Below are 22,942 nucleotides of genomic sequence, written 5' to 3' on the forward strand. Positions count from 1 at the left end.
CTTTTGTAGGGTGTTTTGTGCATTTTGACGGCATTTTATCGGCGCAGAGTGAGATTTTAGTGCAGCCCTGCCTGGCTTTAGTGCAGCCGGGCAGAAATAGAGAGGTTTGTCCCGGATCGGACCCGGCGGCGGAGGGTCGGCTGCTGAGGAGAGCGATTCCCCGAGATGCTACCGCCCGCCCCACCGGCCACGGACGAGCGCATCGCAATCAACCGGAGAATCGACCCAGCTGCGCCCGCCCCACCGCTTCCCGCGCCGCCCCGCCCCTTGCCGCGACAGGCACCGCCTCGGCGGGGGCGGGGCCCGCTGTGGCGCGGCTTTCGGAGGGGATGGATGCGGCGGGCGCCGTGCGGAGCCGGGCGGAGGTGGACGTTACGCTGCAGACTGCCAAACTGAACCCGGGGGAGCTGCTGCCGGCCGTGCACTGCCTCAGCTTCGGCCCGCAGCCCGGCGCCGGCGACTGCTGCCTGCTGCAGCTGGAGCCGGGCCTCTGCGCCGAGCTGGAGGCGGGACGCAGGTACGGGCGGTGGGGGGGCGCGGGCTGTCGCCGCCATCTCGCCCGAGCAGCGCCTCCCCTGAGGCGAGGGGCCCGGGCCGCGGCGACAACACCCCGCGCCGCGTCCCCGCTTGGGGCCCGGCGGTCGTAGTGGCTGGACGGCGACCGGAAGGAGGCGGAGGGACCGGGCCGGGCCCGCCCCGCGGCGGGGGCCTGGAGTTTGCCCAGCTTTTAGAGCTCGTCCCACCTGTGGCGGGGCAGGGCTGCGGCTCCCGGGGGTGTGTGTGTGTCTAGAGGCGGCTCCCCTGACGAGGGGTGTGTGTCTCTGCGGCTCCCGGGGGAGCGGGGGTGTCTCTGCGGCTTCCCAGGCGGGGGGGTGTCTACGGCTCCCGGGGGGCTGCCCGCTGTCAGCGCCGCGCTCTCCCATCCTCAGCGGTGGGTGGTTGACGTGGCTTTTAAACGTGACTTTCCCCAGACTTTTGTTCTTCTCATACGGTTTGCCTGAAAATCTCTCCCTTAAACTTGGCTCAGTTACGTTGGAAACTAGTAATACCTGTAAGAAGCTTTTTGTTTTCTCCCCCCTCCCTTCCCCCCCCCCCCCCCCCCCGTTTTTCCATATGGAAAAAATGCTTCTGAGGAGACTTCCAGCCAAAACTGAGAAAGAGTTTCTCATCAGGCTATATGAATATAGGTGCCAAAAAAATTTGGTTTAGGAAAGGAGATTATGTCTTTAAAAGAATCCTACTGACCTGAGATTTTCCTACTGGAACTCTTGAGGTCAGACAGGTGAAAGGATGCCGACATGGCAGACAAACAGGACAGCGAAGGGTGTACATATGCATAAGCATTTGGTAGGATGGTTATATGACATCAAGCTCTGGACCAAGAACAGATTCTAAATAAGTTTTTGATACAGTTTTAAAATTTCTTCCTTTGCTGCAATGCCAGTGACATAACATAAAATGTTTAGACTTACATAATAGTAGAACTCCCTCTAAAGAAAATAACCCTCGGAGATGTTCGTACTCAGTGTGATATTGATAAAAGTATCATTGGTTACAGGCCTGAATCATGCTGAGGACCACTTGAGGCACAGCTGAGCTTTGTTCATGCTTGCGAGCTTTTGGAAGCAAGAGAAGCAGTTTGATTAAATTGGATCCGGGCACTTAATTTAATGTAGCCGGGGAGGAACTGAATGTTCCCTTGTTGTGGTCCTGCTTTGGTATTATCATGTCCTCACTAAGAATCTCTGTTTAGTCAAGTATTTGAGCTGAAGAGGGGTGTGTGTGTGTTGATTGTTTGTCCTGAAATGCTCTAGAAGATGGTTTTCTTTCCTGCTTGAAATTACTTGCAAGAAAATGTGTATGTTTGTGAGAGGGAATTGAAAGGCACTGCACAATATACACAATTGCTGTTTGCTTTCTTGTTTCACAGTGGGCCAGTTTCAGTCCTCATTGAAGAACAACTCTAGCTGTAATCTAATTTATAAGATCAGTGAACTAGTTTAGGCTTTAAGCATCGCTTAGTCAGTGTTTTGGGCAGGGCTATGTGAATAGACAGGTGAGGTGGTTTGACTGTGATGTGTGTAAAAACCTTGAATGCATGTCTTTCAGAGTGGGAAAGCTCAAAAAGGAGAGGAAAAGCCCACAGTATTAAGATATTTCAGATGAATTGACAATTAAATCTTTATATTCTGGTATACTGTGACTGCTGCTACCAAATAGAATTGCACTTTATAACTTTTTTACCAATGTATAAATTTGAAAAAATATCAGACAAGTTTAGCAGGTGTTCATCCTGAACTAGGGGTAAAAATACATCTTTATTTTTGTGCTATTTTTTTCCAGCCTAGTAATCCGTGGTGAAAAGGATGAACAAGCAGTGTTGTGCAGCAAAGATAAAACTTATGACATGAAAATAGCAGACACCTCAAATATGCTGCTGTTTATTCCTGGTTGCAAAACTCCAGAACAGCTGAAAGCAGATCAGGCATCTTGTAATATTATTCATTCACAGGTATGTCTTTCTGGGGTTTATTCTTTATGATTTCTTGTATTTTATCCAAGATGCATATGTGAAACCCAGCTGGGATTATTCAGTTGCCTAAACATAGACTTCGAGTACCATTTTAGATGCCTTGTGGTATTGGTCTAGCTAGGAGCCGCCACGGCAGAAGGGCCGGAGTCTCCTGTAGATTCTTTGTATATTGAACAGCTCCAAGGCGACATACTTATAAATACGCTTTATACACAGGGGGCATGCTATACCTTAGGGTGTCCAAAATGGCACTAGGGCCCTTCTTTAGGCAACTGAACTTTATCCATAATGTGTGGTGATTATTGTTTCTAAGAAGTTACAACTTTTGGTTTATTTTCAGTGGATAGTAATTACTTGTGGTAGGTATCAAAAGCTTTCAAAGAAAATCCAATTTCTCAGTGTTAGGAGCTATTTTAAAAATAATCTGTTTGCAGATTGATTCTTAGGAATGCTTTCCCCAAAAGGCAGATTATGACTACCGTGTCGTGCCTGAATATTATTTTTTAAATACAGAAACTTGTTCAAATGTGATTTTCTTTCTAGCATCTGCAAAGATTTGTTGGAGAGAATGATTTTAGAGTTCTCAGTTTAAAGAATTCATTGCTGTCTGCTCTTCAGTTAGCATAGTTAACAAAATTGTACTAAAAATAGGCAAATATTATTACTAGGTCATTCATTATTTGCTGTAGTGGATATAATGACATCATTGAGGGGTAATCGTGCTTGTCCTTAATGAATGTAATAATCAAAACAACATCATTTCTTCTGTGAAGTCAGCAGTTCAGCTAATAGAAATTAATTCAGCCTAGATTAATGAAAAAGTAATATTCTTCCATATTCTTTTTTTGTGTTTAATGATCGTACTAGTCCTCTGAAGTCAGACATCAACATAATGTAGATGTGATTTGTTTAGGAATTATTTTTAGTGTTATATTTCTAAGAACTTTCTTAGTGTTTTCAAAAATGTTATATGGTGTATTGACACTGGTAGCAAAATATATTGTTTACTCAGTATTTTGGGGCTTCACTGCCCTTGTCCTGCAGTCTCAGTGCTGCTCGTTGCACCATTTGCAAGGCTAAAACTCACAGCCAAAGGATCTACCATTTTAGTCACCTCTCAGAGACCAGGTCCAGTTATGAACTTTGTATTATAAATTAGAATTATTTTATTTTCTATACAGAGTACCTTCTTGTTAATACCAAATTGCTCAGAAAAGAACTTGACAGGAAAAAAATCTAACACTTGGGTAAATGCTATTTGACATGTGGTGGTGGGGAAGCTAAGAATTTTATCAGGAAATAAGTGTTTACCTGAATTTTGTGCCAAGCAAGCTATGGAATAGCTAGATTAAAAACTGAGAGCTTTCTCTGTATTAGAATTTGGATAGGGGTTCTTCTACACATAGGTGGTTTGCTTATACTTGATTTAAATGGAACATTATTTTAAAGTTCAGAGGCTTTTTAAATGGATGACCTTAAAAAAAAGTAGCTTGATAAAGCATTTAGGGTATTTAAAAGTTTTTTTAGAATATTTAAATACTCTGGAAGCTTTTTCATGGCAGCTTTTTTAGAAGGGACTAGTGGCTGGGTCAGGAGTCAGAAACCTGGAGCCTGTTCTGTCTCTGCCATTCTGTACCCACTTCTGTTGGTATGGTAAATAGCAGAAACAGTGCTGATAGGCATCCAGTACTCTTCTTCTTCAGAGAATCTTCTAGGAAGTCCAAACTGTACCCCATGAAACACCTCAGGATTACTGTGAAGGTGACGTTTTACTAGATTAATGTTGTTGAATCAGTTACACCAGAGCTGCTTGTTGCAGGCTTTTGATGTGTGTGTTGAATCCGAGTTAAGGACCAGAGGTGTCTCATTTGTTGTCTGCAAGTACAGCTTACTGTCTCATTAATGACTGTTTTATTTGAACTTAGTGCTACGCTGATTTGTTTAGGTGTAAGAAGACCATGGCCGAGATCCCAAGCATGGGAAGAAGTGGGGAAGGTGGAAATGGGATAATACAGGAGGGGTCTTATGACAGTAATATAAATCAGTATTAAGAGGAAAAGATACATTGATGAGGATTGTGCAGGAATATATCCCACGATGATACTCGATCATTTGCATGTAGAGACGAGTTGTTCCCTTTGTCATACACACTATGAACATGTTTTTATCAACCAACCATGGGTATTTATTGTCAATTGCCTACGGTAATTTTAAAAATTGAGAATATTATGATTGTTTCATCTTTGAAATAATTACCCTATTAATAAATTATTGTTCTCTGTGACTAGATTAACACTTTTTGCTGACAATTTTTGGTAAGCTGCTTTGAATCCAAACGGTATATTAAAATGTTGTAAGAGTCACTGTTTTCTCTTGTAGATTGCTGGCTTCTCCAATAACTATTGGGAATTAAGGCGATGCCGACCAAAACTGAAGAAACTGAGGAAACTCTTAATGGAAGATCCATATGAAGGGCCAGATAGTCAGAAAGATCAGACTTTGACATTTTCAAGGGTAAATCAGCTATGCAAATTACTTCCTTGTAATTAGTAATAGGCAAATTAAATTGAAGATACATCCTTAACTAGAAACATACCTTTCCTTCTGTATTTCACAGTGCTGATTTGAGTCAATTTTTTAAGCTTACTATTCTAAACACGTTGGTAATTATTAGCATTTCCACTGAGTTGCAGGTAAGCAACCTTTATTTAAGTAAAAAGAGGGAAAGGGAGGACACTGAAAGGGACTGAGAATTTCCCTTTTTTTAGAGGAAGCTTGTTGAAGACAGTCTTCAGAAACTTTTCTAAATTTCTTGAGAGTTATATGGCTACTAAGGTATAATGCAGCCTTTCCTCCTTCTTTGGGGCTGTAACGTATGACATGTCATGTATGAGGTAGAGGACACACGTGTATAAGTCACTTGCCAATCAGTAATTTATGATGACAAGGAGAAGTAGGGGGTTGGAGAGAATGACAGTGATGATATGAGGCTGAGAGTAAAGCTGACACTACAAGTATGGAAAACACTACTAAAATTCTGTCCTGCTGCCCGTTTATGTTTCTAGGAAGTTCAGTTTAGGACGTAAAGAGTAATGGAAAGATCTAGCCTGTGCAGCATATGATCTCAGACGACAAAGTCCTGGAGGTTTGTGGGTTTGGTTGGTGTTCCTCTTGACTTTAAAAACCAGAAATGGTTGCTCCAAAGTACTTTATGCCGAGGCTTGGTAGAAGCTGATACCAAAAAACTATCTGCATGTGTTTGGATGTACAAACATAGATGTTGCATTTCTCTCCAAGGGAGGAAAGTTGCCACACTCTCTTTCTGGATGATCAACAGACTAATTTCTGGTCAGTTTCAGAATCTTTCCCCCAACATTGCCTTTTCCCACCTACTTTGGTGTAGGTGTAGAAGAACATACTGCAAAATAAGTGATGGCAGAGGGAAAAGGTTTAAGTGGTCCAGAACTATAAAGGTCCAGAAAGTATTGAGAAAGGCTAGTAACACAAAAAATCTCATATGTGACAATAATAAACAAATACTATAATAACATGTCAATGTCTTTCCAAACTTTAGTGCCTAGTTTGAGGGCTGATCTATCTCCACTTGGGTTTTTTTTGAAGAAGAACGTATTTCCTATATCAGCTTACTGGACAACAACTAGATATATCTGGTAAACATAGACAAATCTCATCCTTCCACTGGTGGAACCTTAAATGACTCTGAAAGCTCTGCCATGGGACTAATTCTCACTGGAACCCCAAACAATATGTGGGTAGTAAAGATTTCCCCTATGGTGTTTGCTTGTACTTGATATTTATCATGTGCTGGCAACTAATAAGCCACCTTTAATCTGTTTGAAAACAAATTACTCTCTTTTGGTGGTTTACTGTAAGCTGCTCATGGTTTTCAGTACTGTATCATACATAAAGAACAGTAGCAAAAGAGCCATAAGGAATTATAGCGCTATAAGGAAGTACTGTAAGGAAGCCTCTTGCATAGTGGTGTGATTTAGCAGACTACATGAAAGCTTACAAATGGGCTAGTACTCCACTTGCTCACGATGCACCAAATTACAATCCTGGATTTTATAGTGAAATGGCAAGGCATTCACAAATGATCACATGCATCTTGAGTTAAGGATCAGAAACACTAAATACTAAATTATCTGGAAATTGCTGGTGTGGACATGATGCAAGTCAATCTATTTCATTTTGTTTGCAGCAGATACAAGCATCACAGCTGAGAGCAGTGATTTCTTAAAGAAAGCAGTTGGAGTGCCAGTCAGGCCTGAGAGGGGGAACAAATGCCCGGGACTCCTGTGCGAGATCTTACCTGACTGGCAGTAATTCACAAACACACATACATACTGATCTGGGGATATTTTTGCTCTCAATTGCTAGCTTTGCCTTTTTAAGTGCTGTATGATATGGTCATCCCTTGCTGAAATACTGATGTGAGTTCAATGCTGCTTAGCCTGTTGATGTTTCAACATACTGTCTAATAGGAATGGCAGGAAGCGGAGACCTTTCTGTATTTATTAAATGCTTTTTTAACATGTAGGTGTTCCAAACTTAGTGTTGGTTTGTTCCATGGGTGTTCCCATAGTCTTAATAGATCCCAAGTATTTAATTCCATTTTTTCTTTTCTGATAGGAAATACTCTTATACTATAATCAACAAAACTAATATTAGAGTTGCTAGAAAGGCTGTAAGGTGAATAAAGGAATTGATGAAGCCCTAGATCCTAAGGATTTAAGTCTCGTGTTCCTTCCCTTTACTTCACTCCACATGATACGTTCTGTTCCTCCTGTGTCACCTAAATCTTTACTGCAGTATCCACAGCACCCTCCCATCTCATAAAGTAACTGTTCTGCAAGGAGCTGTATGTATTGTGGCTGGGTCTCTGCTACAGATCTGCTAATGGGTTAGCAGACACCAAAACACAACATCACTGTGGAGGTCATGCTGGAAGAGGCTTTCCCTCAGTGGAGGTACTAAGTTGGAGTTCTGACTTCTATCCAGCAGTGATAAATTACTCTTGCCTTTTCTTTGAAGCTCACAGATTAAAATGTGATTTAGGAATGACAGAACACACTCACTCTTTGTTCTTGCTGGGATACTTTATGATGCTTATATGTGCTAGTTTGGCATCCTGGAAATACAGGTATACTACTTACACATGGCACAGAGACTTTCCTATAGTTAGACTGGATTTTATGTTGAATAGCCCTTGAGAAAATGTTGTGAGTTACAGGAAAAGTTTTAGAGCGTGTGGTAAACTTAGAAAATTCAGAGTCTGGGGAAAAAAACATCAGTCTTCTAAGTCTTTCTTTCATTATATCTTAGAATGCATTTAGCAAGCTTGCTGAAGTAAAGGGGGAGTAAGGATAACATGTTTTATTTCCTTCTTTTTTTCTCTTGTTGCAGTACACAACAGAAGATTTGTTAAGTCTAATTCAAGCAAGTGAAGAAGAAATACTGCACCATTTGCAGGTTATAGATGCCTGCAAAATTGAAGGTATTAATTTCTAAAGGACATTATTGCCTTTGAAGAAATAACCCTGCTTTTTTCTTCAAAATATCTGTCTCCTTTTTCTAAGGCCCATTCCACATCCATGTCTTCCAAGGTGTAAGTTACTTCAAAGTACTAAGATCTCCTTCCATAATACTTATGTTCTCTGCTGCTGTAAAGCTGATCAAGAGGATACAACTGAGCAGACGTTGACCAGTCTGGCTCTTCCAGGGTAATTCCTTCTTTGCTACTACAAACACTGGCATCAGAGTATGCCGCTCATATTAATTTTTTTGGCTGGTTGCCCTCTTCATGGATGAGTGGGTACTGCTTTCTGCAGTTCTAAAGACAAAAATAGCTGATCCTTAGGTAACCCCAGTCCTTTCCTAAACCCACTCTGGGAGGAAGAAAGGACTATCAGAAGTGTTCCTACCACATGAGGTAAGGCTAAACAGAGTACCTCACCCTGGGACAGGTCCTACCTTTTACTTGGCCAAGCCCTCACCGGCAGACCAGGCTGACAGCAAGTCCTAGTCACAGAATAATAAAAGGCAGAACTGAGTTCTGGAGGTTATCGAGTCCAAACCCCTGCTTTAGAACAGGGCCACCTTGGAGCTGGCTGCTCAGGGCCTCAGCTGGTTGAGTTCTGTGAGTTTCCAAGGATGGAGGTTGCACAACCTCTGTCCAGGCTGTTCCAAGTGTTTGACTATCTGTAACGGGGTGGGGGGGTGGGGAAATTCTTCTAATAATTAGCTGGGGAAATCCCAGGGATTTCCCCAAGCTGCAACTTGTGCTTGTCTGTTGTCCCATCACTGAGCACCACTCTGCCTCCTCCATACCATCCCATTAGGTAGGTGAGGATCTCACAGATGGCTTTCGTTGTCATTCACAGCTGCACAGTACTGTTGTACCACATCTGTGCTTTGTCACATCTGGATTTCTGTGGACTTGGCTGGACCTGAACTGTCATTTTGCAGTGCAGCCAGTTCTGTTCATGCAGTTCTGTGCCTGAATTAATTACTAGCTTTTCCAGGTCTGATTCATCTTGGGATGGGACTTGTCTTCTCTTCCTATCTGTGGTAGTTAATCTACATAAACAGTTATGAATAACTCAGATTGTTGAATTCCTTTCTCTTCTACATTTGCTCTTACTATTCTGTTTTTCTCAGTTTTAATCCTGAAAAGGACAGTATGCTATTGCTATACTTTGGACATTTAGGTAACACCTTTCCAGACTCCTGTAATATATCGTCAGGGGAATAAAATTAGGGCGTTAATGTTTTCCTTTGTTTTGCCAGTTGACGGGGTTAATAGATAGCACAGACACCAATAAAGAAAATAACCTTAATTTACTGTTCATTTCAAATTAATAGAGAAAATAAGGTAATATGCACATACAAAAGGATTAGCTTACGATGCCCTGATTCAAACAATAAAACAGGTAAGCAAGGTAATGCACATAACCATTTCTATTCAAGGTTAGCTACAGTGATTAAGATGTATCACCAATTGACCTGATAAGTTACCATCACCCAGATCCGCAGCTGCTGCAAAGCCTGTTGCAACGAGGATTTGGAGAACCTATCCTGGCAATTGGGAAGTCCTACACAGTGCATCCCCTCATAGATGAGGTCTCCGAAGTTGCTGCAAGAGGGTCGAGCTTTTATGCTATTGAATAAACAAGCTCACCTAATTTCAAATGTGGAAACATCTGATTTCACTCCCCTCTCAGATCCTGCCAAAGCTTGACCAGGACTCGGGGAGGAACCAAGGGAGTTTTCTTGATCTACTGGATTTTAACCACCAGTTTCCAAATGAGGCCAAACATCCGGTTTCATGGCCTTGTCCACGTACCTCTAAGCAAGGAAGGATGCACTATATTGTCACTAATGATTCTATTTTATCTAAGCTACATTTTTTTGCTAATGATCATGCATGATTATTAGTGAACTATGTATATTTCACTAATGATCGGATACTAAATTATATATATAACATTGGGTTGGCGGGTTCATCTAGAGGTCATCTTTGACTCGGGGCCTGTTGCTCAGACCTCAGTACTTCATCCTTCTGACACTGTTTTGTGGTTTTACATTTGGCAGGATATTGGAGAATTCTAGAATTTGACTATCAGATGAAACTCTTGAATCACGTGACTCAGCTAATCGACTCAGAGTCCTGGCCTTTAAGTAAGGTTCCTTTACGCACCTGCCTTGAGGAACTTGGATCTCTAGAGCCCACGTAAGCAGTTAGTTTTAGTACTTAAAATTGTCTGCAATCATTATTAACTATTACAATAATTATTGTTTATTATAAGTATAGTCTTATAACTCCAGATTCCAGTTACTATGGTGTTGAAGCCAAAAAAAGGGATCATTAAAATATACAAGAGCGTTAATAGTTTAGACAGACAGGTTAGTAAACTGATTTTACTGTCTATTGGTAATATTTCCATTGATTCAATAGTAGAAATATTTGCTGGTGAATTGTAAATGATGGAACTAGCATATACTTAAGCTGTAAATTGCTGACCATCTTGAAATACTTGTTCTGAAGCTGCTAGCCAAAAACGTTTCAAATACCTCTTGCGTAATGTCTGATGGTGGTATGTTTTCTGGTGTAATGCTGAATTCAGATTGTATGAGTTGAGTTTATTGTACTGCTATTTGGAGTCATGAAATAACATTACTATTCAAACAATTTTTTTTCATTTACAGTATGTAGCATTTTCCATTTATTTGGCTTTTGGCTCTAAAAGAGATCTTGCTTTAGTATTAGTGTCTGCAGTTAGGATGTAATGTTATCTGAGAGCTCTAATAAAATGCCTGCTATTCACTAAGGGCTAATTAACTGTCAAATTTGTGAGTTGTGTCACTTCTCATTGGAAAGAAGTGACATTGCAGGAATCCCTTTTTCTTAGTCTCCTTAGGCCTTTTAGTCTTTGCTAGTTATAACTACAAAGTGGAAGAGACCTTTGGGGATGGCATGCTGAATGAGCTCCCATCTGTCCTTTTTGTCCTATTTTGTTCTCTTCTAAGTTTTTATCAGTTTGTTCATTTCAGCCATGAAGGCTGTGGTAGATTGACCCAAGCTGGATGCCAGGTGCCCACCAAATGTGTTCTGTCATTCCCATCTTCAACTGGACAGGGGATAGAAAATATAATGAAAGGCTTATGGGTTGAGATAGGGACAGGGAGAGTCCACTCACCAATTACTGTCATGGGAAAAACAGACTTGACTCAGGGAAATTAGTTTTATTTATTACCAATCAATTCAGAGTAGCATAATGAGAAATAAAACCAAAACTCAAAACCACCTCCCCCCCCGCCTTCTTCCTGGGCTTAATTTCACTCCTGATTTCACTGCCTCCTCCCCACCAGCAGCACAGGGGGATAAGGAACGGGGGTTGCAGTCAGTTCATCACATACCTGCTGCTTCTTCCTCCTCAGGGAGAGGGTCCTCACACTCTTCTCCTGCTCCAGCATGGAGTCTGTCCCATGGGAGACAGTTCTCCATGAACTTCTCCAACCTGAGCACTTCTCCTGAGTTGCCGTTCTTCACAAACTGCTCCAGCATGGAGGTGCAGTCCTTCAAGAGCTAACTGCTCCAACTTGCATCCCTTGCAGAGTCACAAGCCTGGCCAGCAAACCTGCCCCAGCCAGGGCTCCTCTCTCCATGGGGCCACAGGCCCTGCCAGGAGCCTGCTTCAGCGTGGGCTGCCCATGGGGTCGCATTCTCCTTTTGGCACCCCCTGCCCCGGCGTGGGGCCCTGCACGGGCTGCAGGTGGGGATCTGCTCCCCCGCCACCCTCCATGGGCTGAGGGGCACAGCCTGCCTCAGCGGGGGCTGCACCACGGGCTGGGGGGAACCTCTGCTCCGGCGCCTGGGGCACCTCCTGCCTCCTGCGCTGACCCGGCGGTCGGCAGGGCTGTTGTTCTCATATTCTCTTTCTCCAGATGCAGTTATGCAGGGGTTTTTTTTCCCCCCTTAAACACATTATCCCAGAAGCTCTGCCACTGTTGCTGATGGGCTTGGCTTCGGACAGCAGCAGGTCTGTTTTGGAGCCGGCTGGCATTGGCTCTGTCGGACATAGGAGAAGCTTCTAGCAGCTTCTCACAGAAACCACCCCTGTAGTGCCCCTGATAGCAAAACCTTGCCACGCAAACTCAATACAAAGACACATCCCATCCTCTGCTCTCCTTGATGATTTTCTTTTTCCCCCAATACCTCCTCCTTCATCTTGGTGACTGTTTCTGTAATGTCCTAATAAACAGTTCTAAAACTTGATTTCTGATTATTTTTTTTTTCAGAGAGATGATAGAACACATTCTGTTAAGCTACGGAAGGAAATACTTCGATGATGGTAAGTTTGGGAAAGCATGCATATTTTTAATTTTGCATAAAGGAAATAGGTATTCATGCAGATTTTGTGAGGATGGCCGAAACAAAAGGATTTGCTACAACGCTAGTAAAAGAAGGGAGTGAGCTAAAAATCAGTAAAATTGTTAGAGAAAGTTTCACAGGAAAAGGACTATTAAACTGTACAAGACACTAGGGAAAAATCAGGAACTAACAGAGGTACTGGAATTGATTTATTAGGTGTCTACAAGCCATAATTTTGTGACTAAAGGCAGACCACTAGGAAAATTTAAATGGAATCTCTCTTGAGGTACCCTAGGAGGGCTCAGATGTTTAAGCAATTAATTGTGCTATTGTGAATAGTCAATGGCATGTAGATCTCCCTGAATTCAGGTTACCTGAAGTAGACCTCTGTCTTTGGTCCCTTGAACTGCACCACAGGAACCACCGATTGTATTTATTACATCTCCACTGCCCATCTCACACATAGATGTAATATTTCAACACCTTACTCGCAATCTGAATTCTTCCCCACAGTTGCTTTCATCTCATCTCTGGCAGTTGCACTCAACCTTAAAGGACGTAGGAAAGTAGTTGGAGTGACACAGATTGTCACCTTAGTGTATTTAGGCAGGTTGCACATGGCACAAGTTTGAATTGCCAGAACTCCAGGTGACTGGAAGAGTGGAAGGAAGTGTTTATGCCTGAAGTTGTTCAGAGAATTTTAGCCAAGTTGGTGTGAAAGAAACTAAATTCTCATTATTCCTTTCATCATCTCATTTTATAATGATGATTAAGGAAGTGAAAGTTCTATTTAATTGTTCAACCACAGACAGCAAACACTTTAATACAAGCCATTCAGAAATAGGAATGGAAATGGTTACAGTGAAAGGGGAAAAGATGGAGGGCAAATACTTTTATTGATACAAAATAATACTGTAGCTCAGACAGTGCTGCACACACATAATATTCTGCATGATTTGTTCTTGACAATAAGAAGACACCATAGTAACACCAAGTCAGGTTGCTCCCTGAGGAAAAGGAAAAACAAGATGCTTGGTTTGTAGAAGACTGTAGAACAGAATGGAAATATGAGGCTGTTCTTTTATCAAAAAGCACAAACCAAAGATAACTGGTTTTTGTTTCTCAGCAGGGGAGGTTTACTTTGAAATGCATGAAGATAAAATATGCAGAGCTATAGCACAAATGCTGTTGCAAAATGCAGTTAAATTCAATCTATCAGAGTTTCAAGAAGTCTGGCAACAAAGTGTTCCTGAAGGGATGACAACAAGGCTTGATCAGCTTAAGGTAAAGGAGCGTGGATTCTTTCGTGAGTAGGCTGTGAACCGACTTGTGTCGTATGTAATTTTATTGATTAGTGGGTATTGATTGTGTTATTTCTGTCAGCTTTTGAGTTTAAGTATTTCTTAGGACATCCTCTATGAGCATTAGTAGTCTGGAATGATGGCAACTCAGATTTCTATGAGTCTGGCATGTTCTGCTGTTTGAAGAAAAGTTGCAGCTCTACAGTTAATACTTGTAATACAGAAGCTGAAGCTATTGCCAGGCAGATTGTAGTGGCAGCCAGTAGTGTAGCAAGAACCAAGGGAAATCCTTTTTCAAAAAGGAGGCAGAGAGATGTTGGAACTCAACGGCTTTTCCCCTCCCTTCTTGCCGTAAAGGAAATGATAAATGCTGTGTGTAAAACAGTGTCTTTATGATATTTTTCCGCTTTGCTTCTAACAGTGCAGTTTTAGAAGGCTTTGGACATGCAAAGGGCAACTTTTGTGGGTTATTGCCAGAAAGAAGGAAGTTTAATTTTTTCGTCTTTATTTTCTCTCTGATGATGATTTACAGGGCTTGGCTCTTGTGGATAGAAGCTCAACACCAGAGATCATCTTTCTGCTAAAAGTAGAAAACCTGCCTGAAGATAATCAGGAAAGATTCAACAGCTTATTCACCATACGGGAAAAGTGGACAGAAGTGGATATTACCCCTTATATACAGTAAGGATATATTTATTTTTATTAAAATAGCATTAGTGTTACGTTCTTCCCTTTTTACATAGCTGACTTCTCATCAGGTATGGTTGCCTCAAATACTGTACTTTCCGTCTTAAATTAATCTGAATTCTACATGAATAGAATCCCCACCCGGAGGAACTGTAGTTATATTTGTTGGATTTAAACCTGTGTAAAAAGCTGATCCTACTGAATTTAAATGGGCAATTAACTCTGTCTTATTTGCTTGAGGCAGACTTAACTGAAAGGATAAACCGCCCGATATTTATAATCAGGCTTCGTATTTACAACGCCATAACTATTCAGCAGTAGTGCTTCCTGTACTGCATCCTTTGTACTTCTGGTGGTTATTATACTGCAGTGCTATCTGGAATGCCCAGCCGGGACACATGTGAGCAGGTATAGATGGTAACTCAGAAGTAACTGCATGAAACCTTTATGGGTGGCTCTAAATTTACTGTAATGTAATTAGATAGTTCAAAGCTAGCTGGTTTGCTATATTGAAAACCCTTTTAGCGAACAGTAATCATAAAAATCAACCAATTCCCCCTAAAAAACAAAATCCTTTCTTCTGAAGTAAATTACGTAGTTTTGCCTGTTGCTTGAATGTCAAGCCATGTTCTAAACCGTAGGTCATTTAAAGCATTATGTGAAGGTTACAGTAGTTGTTCGGTTTTTTCTCCCAATACCCAAATCCAGTTTATTACTGTATTTACAAGTATTTTGCAGATCAGTTCTGTATGAGAGTATCTCTAATGCCAATGTCATCTGCTTTATTTCCTCTATAGGGACTTATGTGCAGAGAAGCAGACAGTTGGTGCTCTTCTGACAAAATATGCTCGCTCCTCCATGCAGAACGGCGTTAAAGTTTATAATTCTAGGAGACCCATCTCATAACGAGTATTATTTTAAGAACTGGGAATACTGGATGGAGGAACAGTGAATGTTGATTGTTGCTACGTTCTGGGGAAAGAATTGTCAACTGGTATTATGCAGTGTTCTTGAGTCTCATCATCTAAGCTGCTTGAACAAGTTGTTTTCTGCTCAACTAAGTAGAATGTGAGGGTCCTTGCCTCTTCTAAGAAACTGCAGTGTCGGCAGCCCATGCCCACCTTCCATTGCGCGCCGCCTTTTTCCTTTGTGTCTGTAGTTATGTCAGGAGTCAAGCTACTTCTGGAATACACTTTAGCTGTCTATCCATAAACTGAAGTATGACATAAAAATTAAAACCTCCTTCATAATAATTGAATCAATCGCATGGATTTCAACGGCAAAACAGAACTCTTTTGCTCATTAGTGAGCATTCTTTAAGATTTCATTGCAGTGTTAACATTTTGAATACTGCAGACCTTGACAAGCTCATGAGCAAATGACTGAGACTGTATTAGTCTTAATTTTGGAAGGTGGTGGTTCTTATGGGTCATGTCTTTGAACCATGGGCACAAGCTCTTGACACTAGCCCTTGGCAGAATTACCTTTTAAATGTTACAAAAAAAAGAAATTGCAATCAAGTGTGAAGGCATGAGAGAATAGTTGGACACTGTTATGAGCTTCCTATAAACTGCCATTAGAATGTAGTTGAGGTAAGATTAATATTTTACAGAAGACTACCTTTGCTTTTTAAAGAGAACTTATAAAACCTTGTAATACGATTTATTTTTTAAAAAACTTTATTATGGCAAATAACTGCACATAGAAATAGTGTTTGAAAACTTCAGGTGGAATATTCTGTGCAGAGCAATGAAACAATTTTTTTCTGATACTGTCATAAAGTGGAGTACCTGAAATTGAAATTTTGTAATCATTAAAAATAATTGTTGGCATGTCAGTGAACTGGAGTTTAATATTAGACATTTTTCAGGTTATTTTTTTAAAAAACTTAACATAGAGGTTTTTTATACAGAGAACATGTGCTGCATCAAACTTGGATGTAAAGTATGAAAAGCCTTGGAACTGCTAGTATGCCAGCTGTAGGGAGAGGAAAGAAACTATAAATCAAATGTAATTTTTAAGATGGATGTATGTGTTCTTGGGATTTTGTTATAGATAAAAAGCTGAATAAAAACTACTTCCTGAGCTCTGCTTATTCTTGCATATTGATGCAAGATCGGTTCCCTGTGCTCCATGTTTCTGAAGTGTACAAGCGTGCTGTTTGACCCAGTTGCATGGAGACTCAGCTGGCTCACCTTGGCTCGCTGCCAGGAAGGGTTGCCTTGTTGCCTGTCTGGTTTCAACAGCTGTGGTCCTTTCAGTAGCACCAGAAGGTTCCATCTCAGAGCGAGCGATGAGAATGTGAATGTGAAGGCCTTGGAAAAAAGCTTCCCTTGCATCACAGAAGGTTCCTTGGTTGAAATACACAAAACAATTTATTGTAGTCTTGTAGTCTGTGGTACAGCAGTGTGTATTTACATTGGATTTAAGCAGTAAGTGAATAGTGCTGGATCATTGCACTGAGGTAATGATTCAGGTTTATCTAAATTATTTTCGCATGTGTAGTCCTTGTACGTATGCATGGTGCTTTCAGTCTGTTTTGTTGGATACTCAAAGTGATGCTTCCCAAATTTCAGGAACTGCTGATAACTGCATTAGTTTCTTTGATGCAAGCAGTTATGTTAACATAAAACAGATGTATCAAAACTTGCTTGTAATAGAACCAATCTCAGTTATGAATAAACTTAGTATTGCGTTCTTCTGACACTGTAACTACAGCTGCTCCATAGCACGCTGGGGGGGGGGGGGAGAAGGCATCGGGCCCAGTGTCACTCCGTGGCTCTGAGCCGTGTTTCCTGCAGCGCTGTTACCGTTTTAAACCCCTTTTTTGACGCAGAAGTGGCCTGGTGTCTTACCGCTCAGGCCTCTCAACAAGTTCAGGTATGCTAAAATTCATGCACTCAGGCGGGTTCTGTCAGCCGGACCCGTTCCCGCCCGGCCCCTGAGGTGCTCCCGTCCGAGGGCCGCCCCGCCGGACGGAAGCGGGCCGCCGGGGCACTCGCAAAGAGCCGCAGCCCCAGCTGCCAGCCGCGCCGCCGCCTCCCCGTGCCAGGCCGCCCGGGCCCGCCCTGCGCATGCGCGATCGCCGTGTCCGTGACCCGCGCGCGGCCGGCTCCGGCGCGGGGGGCGGCAGGGCGCATGCGCACCAGGACATGCCCAGCCCTAGTATACCTAGTTTGAATTTTTTATTTTTTTTTTTTTTTTTGGCCTGTGGCTGCCTCTGACACCGGTGCACCACCCTTCTTAGATGAAACAAAACGTTCCAAAAGACTTTCCATCCTGAAAGCTCCGTTATACCGGCTGTGACCTTTCAACCGGCAGGAGTCAAAGGGTACGGGCAAAATGGCGGCCGCTGCTGAGGGGGAGAGCGCTGGCGGGGTCCGGCGGGCTCGCTGCTGAGGGGGAGCTTCGTACGGCCCGGAGAGCCCGCCCTGTGCCGCTGTGCGCCCCCGCCCTCCATGCCGACCGGCCCCGGCCGACTGCCTCGGAGGAGAGCGAGCCGCGGGAGCCCCCAGCCCAGCCGCCGCCCGGAGCAGCGCCGTTAAGGCCGGGCCGCGGCGGGGTTTTGCGGCGCCGCCAGCGCTCCCCCCGCCCGGGCCGCTCGCCCCGCGGCACCGTCTGTCCCAGCTGTCAGCGGAGGGCGCTGCCCCGGGAGCGGGCACCCCTCGGCCCTGCCTGCCCAGCCGCCCCGGCTGAGGCCTTGCCCGGCTCGGTAGCTCCCACCTCCCCTGCCCGTTGATTTACGTACCTTCTGCGGGAAGGAAGCAGTGAGCGCCTCTGAACTGGTATCGTACCCCCAGTGGAGAGAGGGGTTGTGTGCTGCACTCATACGAGGTTTATGTAGAAAGACTGAATGCTGAATGTTGTTTGTCCTATAATTATGGTGCTCGTTCAAGCCGAGAATGCCTGACCGTTGGGAATCACAGATCCGCAGGGGAGATGAGTGATCAAGTACAACCTGACACAGGGAAATACCGGAGGACTCATCAAGCGAGGATGATGTTGATGCCAGTCTGACGGTCAGCAGTGTGTATTTAGTGCTGCTGTTCAGGATGAATAGGAAGAAAGGAGACAAAGGATTTGAGAGCCCAAGACCATATAAATTATAAGTATCCATTTTTTTTTAAAGTTGCTATACTTGAGACCAGTGCGCATTTGAAACAGGCCATAGGCCGATCGTTAATTATTTGCCTAAGAAGGTTGGAATTACTGCTTGTGGTGTAGTTTGCATTCCGAAAATGTGTGTTGTAGCTGTATGTTTTATTGTGTAAATGGACTCGCTCAAGGACGGTGAGTCTGTCAGCCACGCAGTCTCATATTTATGTAGTGCTCTTCAAACCTTGTAGTTCTCTCCACACAGTATCAGCACAACAGACCATGCTACCATGTTTCATTCTTACTGCTGTGTCAAATCTTTTTGACTTAAGGGCTTTTTTTATATATATAAGAAGGTGCTTGCATTTGTGGCAAGCAGCTTTGTTAAAGCAAATTGTAATTTTTACACATTCCTTATTTTGGTTGTAACCAAGCTGTAAAGCAGTTGGTTGTAGATTTGAGTGAATCTGTATGTATTTCTGTTTATACTTCAATGATTTTTTTTATAAATCTGTAACACAAATGTATTTCTAAACAGAATCATTCTTGTTACCATATATATTTTAATGTGTAGCTAATGCCTCTTGTAGGAATTCTTATTGAACTTGTTCAGTGGAAGCAAAGTCACTCTTTAATGCACAGGTTACATGAGTATGTGCATATAATTTGTGATGTGGCATGAGAGTTGAATTATTACAAGGTTGCATCTTGAGTCACAGATAGCACTATTGTGAAGTGTGGTGAAGATGCTGCCTACTACAGGAAAAGTAGAAATAACTTCTAGAGTTTTTAAAAAATATTATTTTATCTTCCATTTTTTTAAATCAAGAGTTTTGTTTACCAGGAGTTCTAATATGTCATTCAAACTTTAGGCAAATGCATATGACTTGTTTAAAATGCCTATCTCGATAAATATATAACCATTATTTAAAATAATAAATTCTTATGACACGCTAATTTTAAAAGCACATACTGTATCTTTTTGCATGTATAGTACCAGTTTACGTAAATTATGTGCAAGAGTTAACACACCAGGTAAATTTTCCACAGGTCTCTGACTGCAAATACTGTGGTTGCATGCCGTTTCTAATAGTGCACATTACTAAAGTGTTAAAACTTGATTCTATGCCATCAGTAATACTATATTTTTACAGACTGTTATTATGTGATGTTCAAAAATGGTGTTATCTTCCTGTATTGCTACTAATAATCATACTGGTATGATACTATTAGAACTTTTCTGACCTTACGTGCAACTTGTCTTGGTTATTTGGTTTGGACCATGTAAGAGATTTAGATAACCATTAATTCTTCTTATATAAGTATATGCTATATGCAGTATTTATATGTACAAACATCTTGTATGAGCTCTTTGTTTTTTTAAAACTGGCTTAAAATATTATTTTAAATGCTGGCATCTGTGCAAAACCTACTTATTTAAAATTGTTATTTTTTTTTTCCAGCACAACTCACCAGGTAGTTTGTATCAACAACATAAATTTTCAGAGAAAGTCTGTTGTAGTAAGTATTTTTTTAATAAAATGTGAAAGTAGAAATTAAACGTCTGGGTTTTCTTCATGCTTTTAGAGGAAACAACTGCACACACAAAGTAATTATGTTGTTCAGCTTCTTTATATTTTATAGTTTCTAATTTGATTCCTCTCAAAAGTCTATAATTCCTTGAGACATGTCAAATAAAATATCTTTTGTACTGTGAGCACTTTAACTTATGTAAGGAAAAGCTTTCTAGAAGAAAGTTACTCCATTGTAAATAATATTACAAAGCACTTTGCAATTCCAAATTCATGTTCAACACCATGTTAGTTGATGTTGGGGTTAGGGTTATAGGGTTTTCTAGCTTATATGTGAATTCACTGGGGCTTTGAAAATACATTCATGATTTCAGGCCTGAAGTCATTGTGGATTTAAATAGGTGCCTAAATGGATTCTGCTTAGGTTTTAAAAATTGTCTCAAGCTCAAATACTAAAACCTAAAACATAGTGATGAAAAATGAAGTGATGCTAGTAACTTAGTCTACTCAATACAGGCAGATCATTTCCAGTAAAACAAGCATGATTGTCAGTCATGTTAAGTTTTTTGTTTTGGTTTATTTCACAGCTGTGAAAATTCACCTTCTAAATGGTACGAAAGAAAAAGGTATTCTAGCCACCTAAAAGGCAAACCAATTTCCTTTATAAATACAAAATTAATTTTTTTTACCTACAATTTTCCTTTGAAATGTGTTAATAAGAATTTTTTTATATATCTCTACTTTGTGAGTTGGTTAAAGATTTTATAGAAGGTTTTGATTTGTGTTTTCATAGGGTTATGTGGAACTGACAATATTTCCCACAGTTGCAAACTTGAATAGAATCAAACTCAACAGTAAACAGTGCCGGATTTACAGAGTAAGAGTCAACGATTTAGAAGCAGCTTTCATCTATAATGATCCAACGCTGGAGGTTTGTCACCATGAGTCAAAGCAGTAAGTGATGCGTTTAAAACTCTGCAGATGTAGTATCTTTTGTTGCTGTTAAGCATGACCTGTTTTATTGTACTGGCAAGTTTTACTTAGTGATTTTCTAGTGCTAACTTTTGGCATGGTGACTTAATTTTGAGAAAGTATTTTGGCAATAATTTTGACTCTTATGATATTCTTCTTGAAATTTTCTTTTACTAACATTTTTTTTTATTATTTTGTAAAAGCATCAGAAACTTTTATGAAAGTACTTTATGGGGGAAGAAGAGGTGGGTGCCAGTAGCATTCTCAGTGCTTTAGGAAACTGTCATCCTCATGTGTTTTTCTTCTCTGGTAAGAAAATATCTGTGGCTAAAATGTCTTAACTTTGATGGATTTCAGGTTTATCTATGCCCAACTTTTATTTAAAGAAAACGTGGTTACATTATTGTGGCAATAGCATTTTTTTTTTTTATTCTTGTAGATAGCATTTTACAGTGGTGCAGCCACATTCATATGAGAGTTCCACGTCAGAGGATTGCCCTTAGTTTTTGGTTTTGTGGGTTTTTTGTGGTTTCTTTTTTGTTTTTTACTCCAGCACAATTGGTTAGATTGATTTGGTTGCATGTAGACCAAACCATCACATTCTGTTAATTTGTCCTGCAAAAATTGTCCTGATTTTTATGATGTGTAATGTCACGTTGGATGATCATTTTTGTTCCTTCCTATTTTGAAACATAAGAATATTCATATGGTATCAAAGCTTTTGGGAATATTTCCCATTTTCCTAATAAGGTTTTGTAAGAATTGTTTCTGATTTTATTATGTATGTTTAGATAGCCTGACATGTAATTAGCTTATTACTTTGAAACAAGTAGTAGGAATAAGGCAAATCATGTGACTGTATCAGGTTAACTATTAGACTACTAAATTAAGAGGCTTACTTAAGCATCAGCTTAATGTCCTTCAGCTATTTGTTGTGTCCCCTTGGACAGTGATTGCTCTGAGAGACTTGCTAGCTGAAAAGATGGAGAGGGCTCAGTAGGCAGCTTCAGAGGTGATACCACCTTGTTTAGCTCATACAGCTGATGAAAGCAGATAAGGTAAGAGCTAGCTAGACTTATTTTGAAGCAGACTGCAGAGAGTTGATACAGTCCTGCTGGTTAGATTTGTGAGAACAGTGGCATTGTCAAATGATGTAGCTAGATCTATAAGAGGTCTACCCATTGCCTTAATTACTAGAGCCTTTGAGATGTTTCTTAGCCCATCTCAGTTTTCAGGTTAAAGCTGACTTAACTTCTCTGACTATTGTCTGAAAATAGGATATCGAAGAGAACTTCTGTTGTTCATTTTTTATCCTAAGTTTTGCATCCTTGGACTTGAACTGTTTATGGCAGATGTTCTATGTTCCTTTTTTCTTCACTTACAAAAGTTTCAATAGTTCGGTTTGCTAGGTACGGTGTTTATTTATACAGGACACTGAATTGGCTATCAAGAGTTCTGAAACTTTAAGTCCTGATACTGAACCACTTGATTCTATTAATTCTGTAATTCCTGTCTGTTTTGTGACTTGAGTTTTTTGTTGTTGCTGTTATTCCTATTGCTCTGTAAGTCAAAAATTCAGTATTCTCCTTGGGACATTCTAATTGTTCTGAAGAGCTAGAAAGTAAAGCTTTTGTTCTTTCCTAAGGAATCAAACTTTCATTATTTATTAGCATTGTATATGAGGGTGTAAGTCCTAGAATTTTATCTAAACTCACTTTGAAATTTTAAAGGAAAAGTTTCAGATTTCATGGTCTGATACTGAAGAGCAAGTTTAAAACCTTGTAGCTTCCCACATGTTTTCGGGCAATGATATGGGAAGAGACTTTGGTAAAAATTGTATCTGTTTGGGGTTTTGGTAAGAGAAGCACCATGGTCCAATGTTTTCACTAAGTATTCTCTTCTGATTTTACTGAAACATGTTCATGTT

General features: G+C 41.1%; 2 protein-coding genes across 2 annotated transcripts in view; both read left to right on the forward strand.

Moving 5' to 3' along the window:
* The first annotated feature begins 290 nt into the window (after window positions 1-290).
* DSCC1 (DNA replication and sister chromatid cohesion 1) lies at window positions 291-17,163 on the forward strand. Its single transcript, XM_055704048.1, has 9 exons — window positions 291-517; window positions 2,344-2,512; window positions 4,913-5,047; window positions 7,961-8,051; window positions 10,148-10,286; window positions 12,356-12,408; window positions 13,555-13,712; window positions 14,262-14,410; window positions 15,214-17,163. Exons 1-9 carry the CDS (start codon window positions 330-332, stop codon window positions 15,320-15,322), a joined length of 1,191 nt encoding a protein of 396 aa, XP_055560023.1. The 5' UTR covers window positions 291-329; the 3' UTR covers window positions 15,323-17,163.
* Window positions 17,164-17,668: 505 nt separating this feature from the next.
* Window positions 17,669-22,942, forward strand: part of TAF2 (TATA-box binding protein associated factor 2) — a 63,872-nt gene continuing 58,598 nt past the window's right edge. Inside the window, 3 exon segments of the mRNA XM_027798548.2 lie at window positions 17,669-18,521; window positions 19,978-20,032; window positions 20,837-20,997. Coding sequence (XP_027654349.1) covers window positions 18,469-18,521; window positions 19,978-20,032; window positions 20,837-20,997 — 269 coding nt within the window. The 5' untranslated portion in view covers window positions 17,669-18,468.

This window comes from Falco cherrug, chromosome 3, assembly GCF_023634085.1.
Source record: "Falco cherrug isolate bFalChe1 chromosome 3, bFalChe1.pri, whole genome shotgun sequence".
Classification (NCBI taxonomy): Eukaryota; Metazoa; Chordata; class Aves; order Falconiformes; family Falconidae; genus Falco; species Falco cherrug.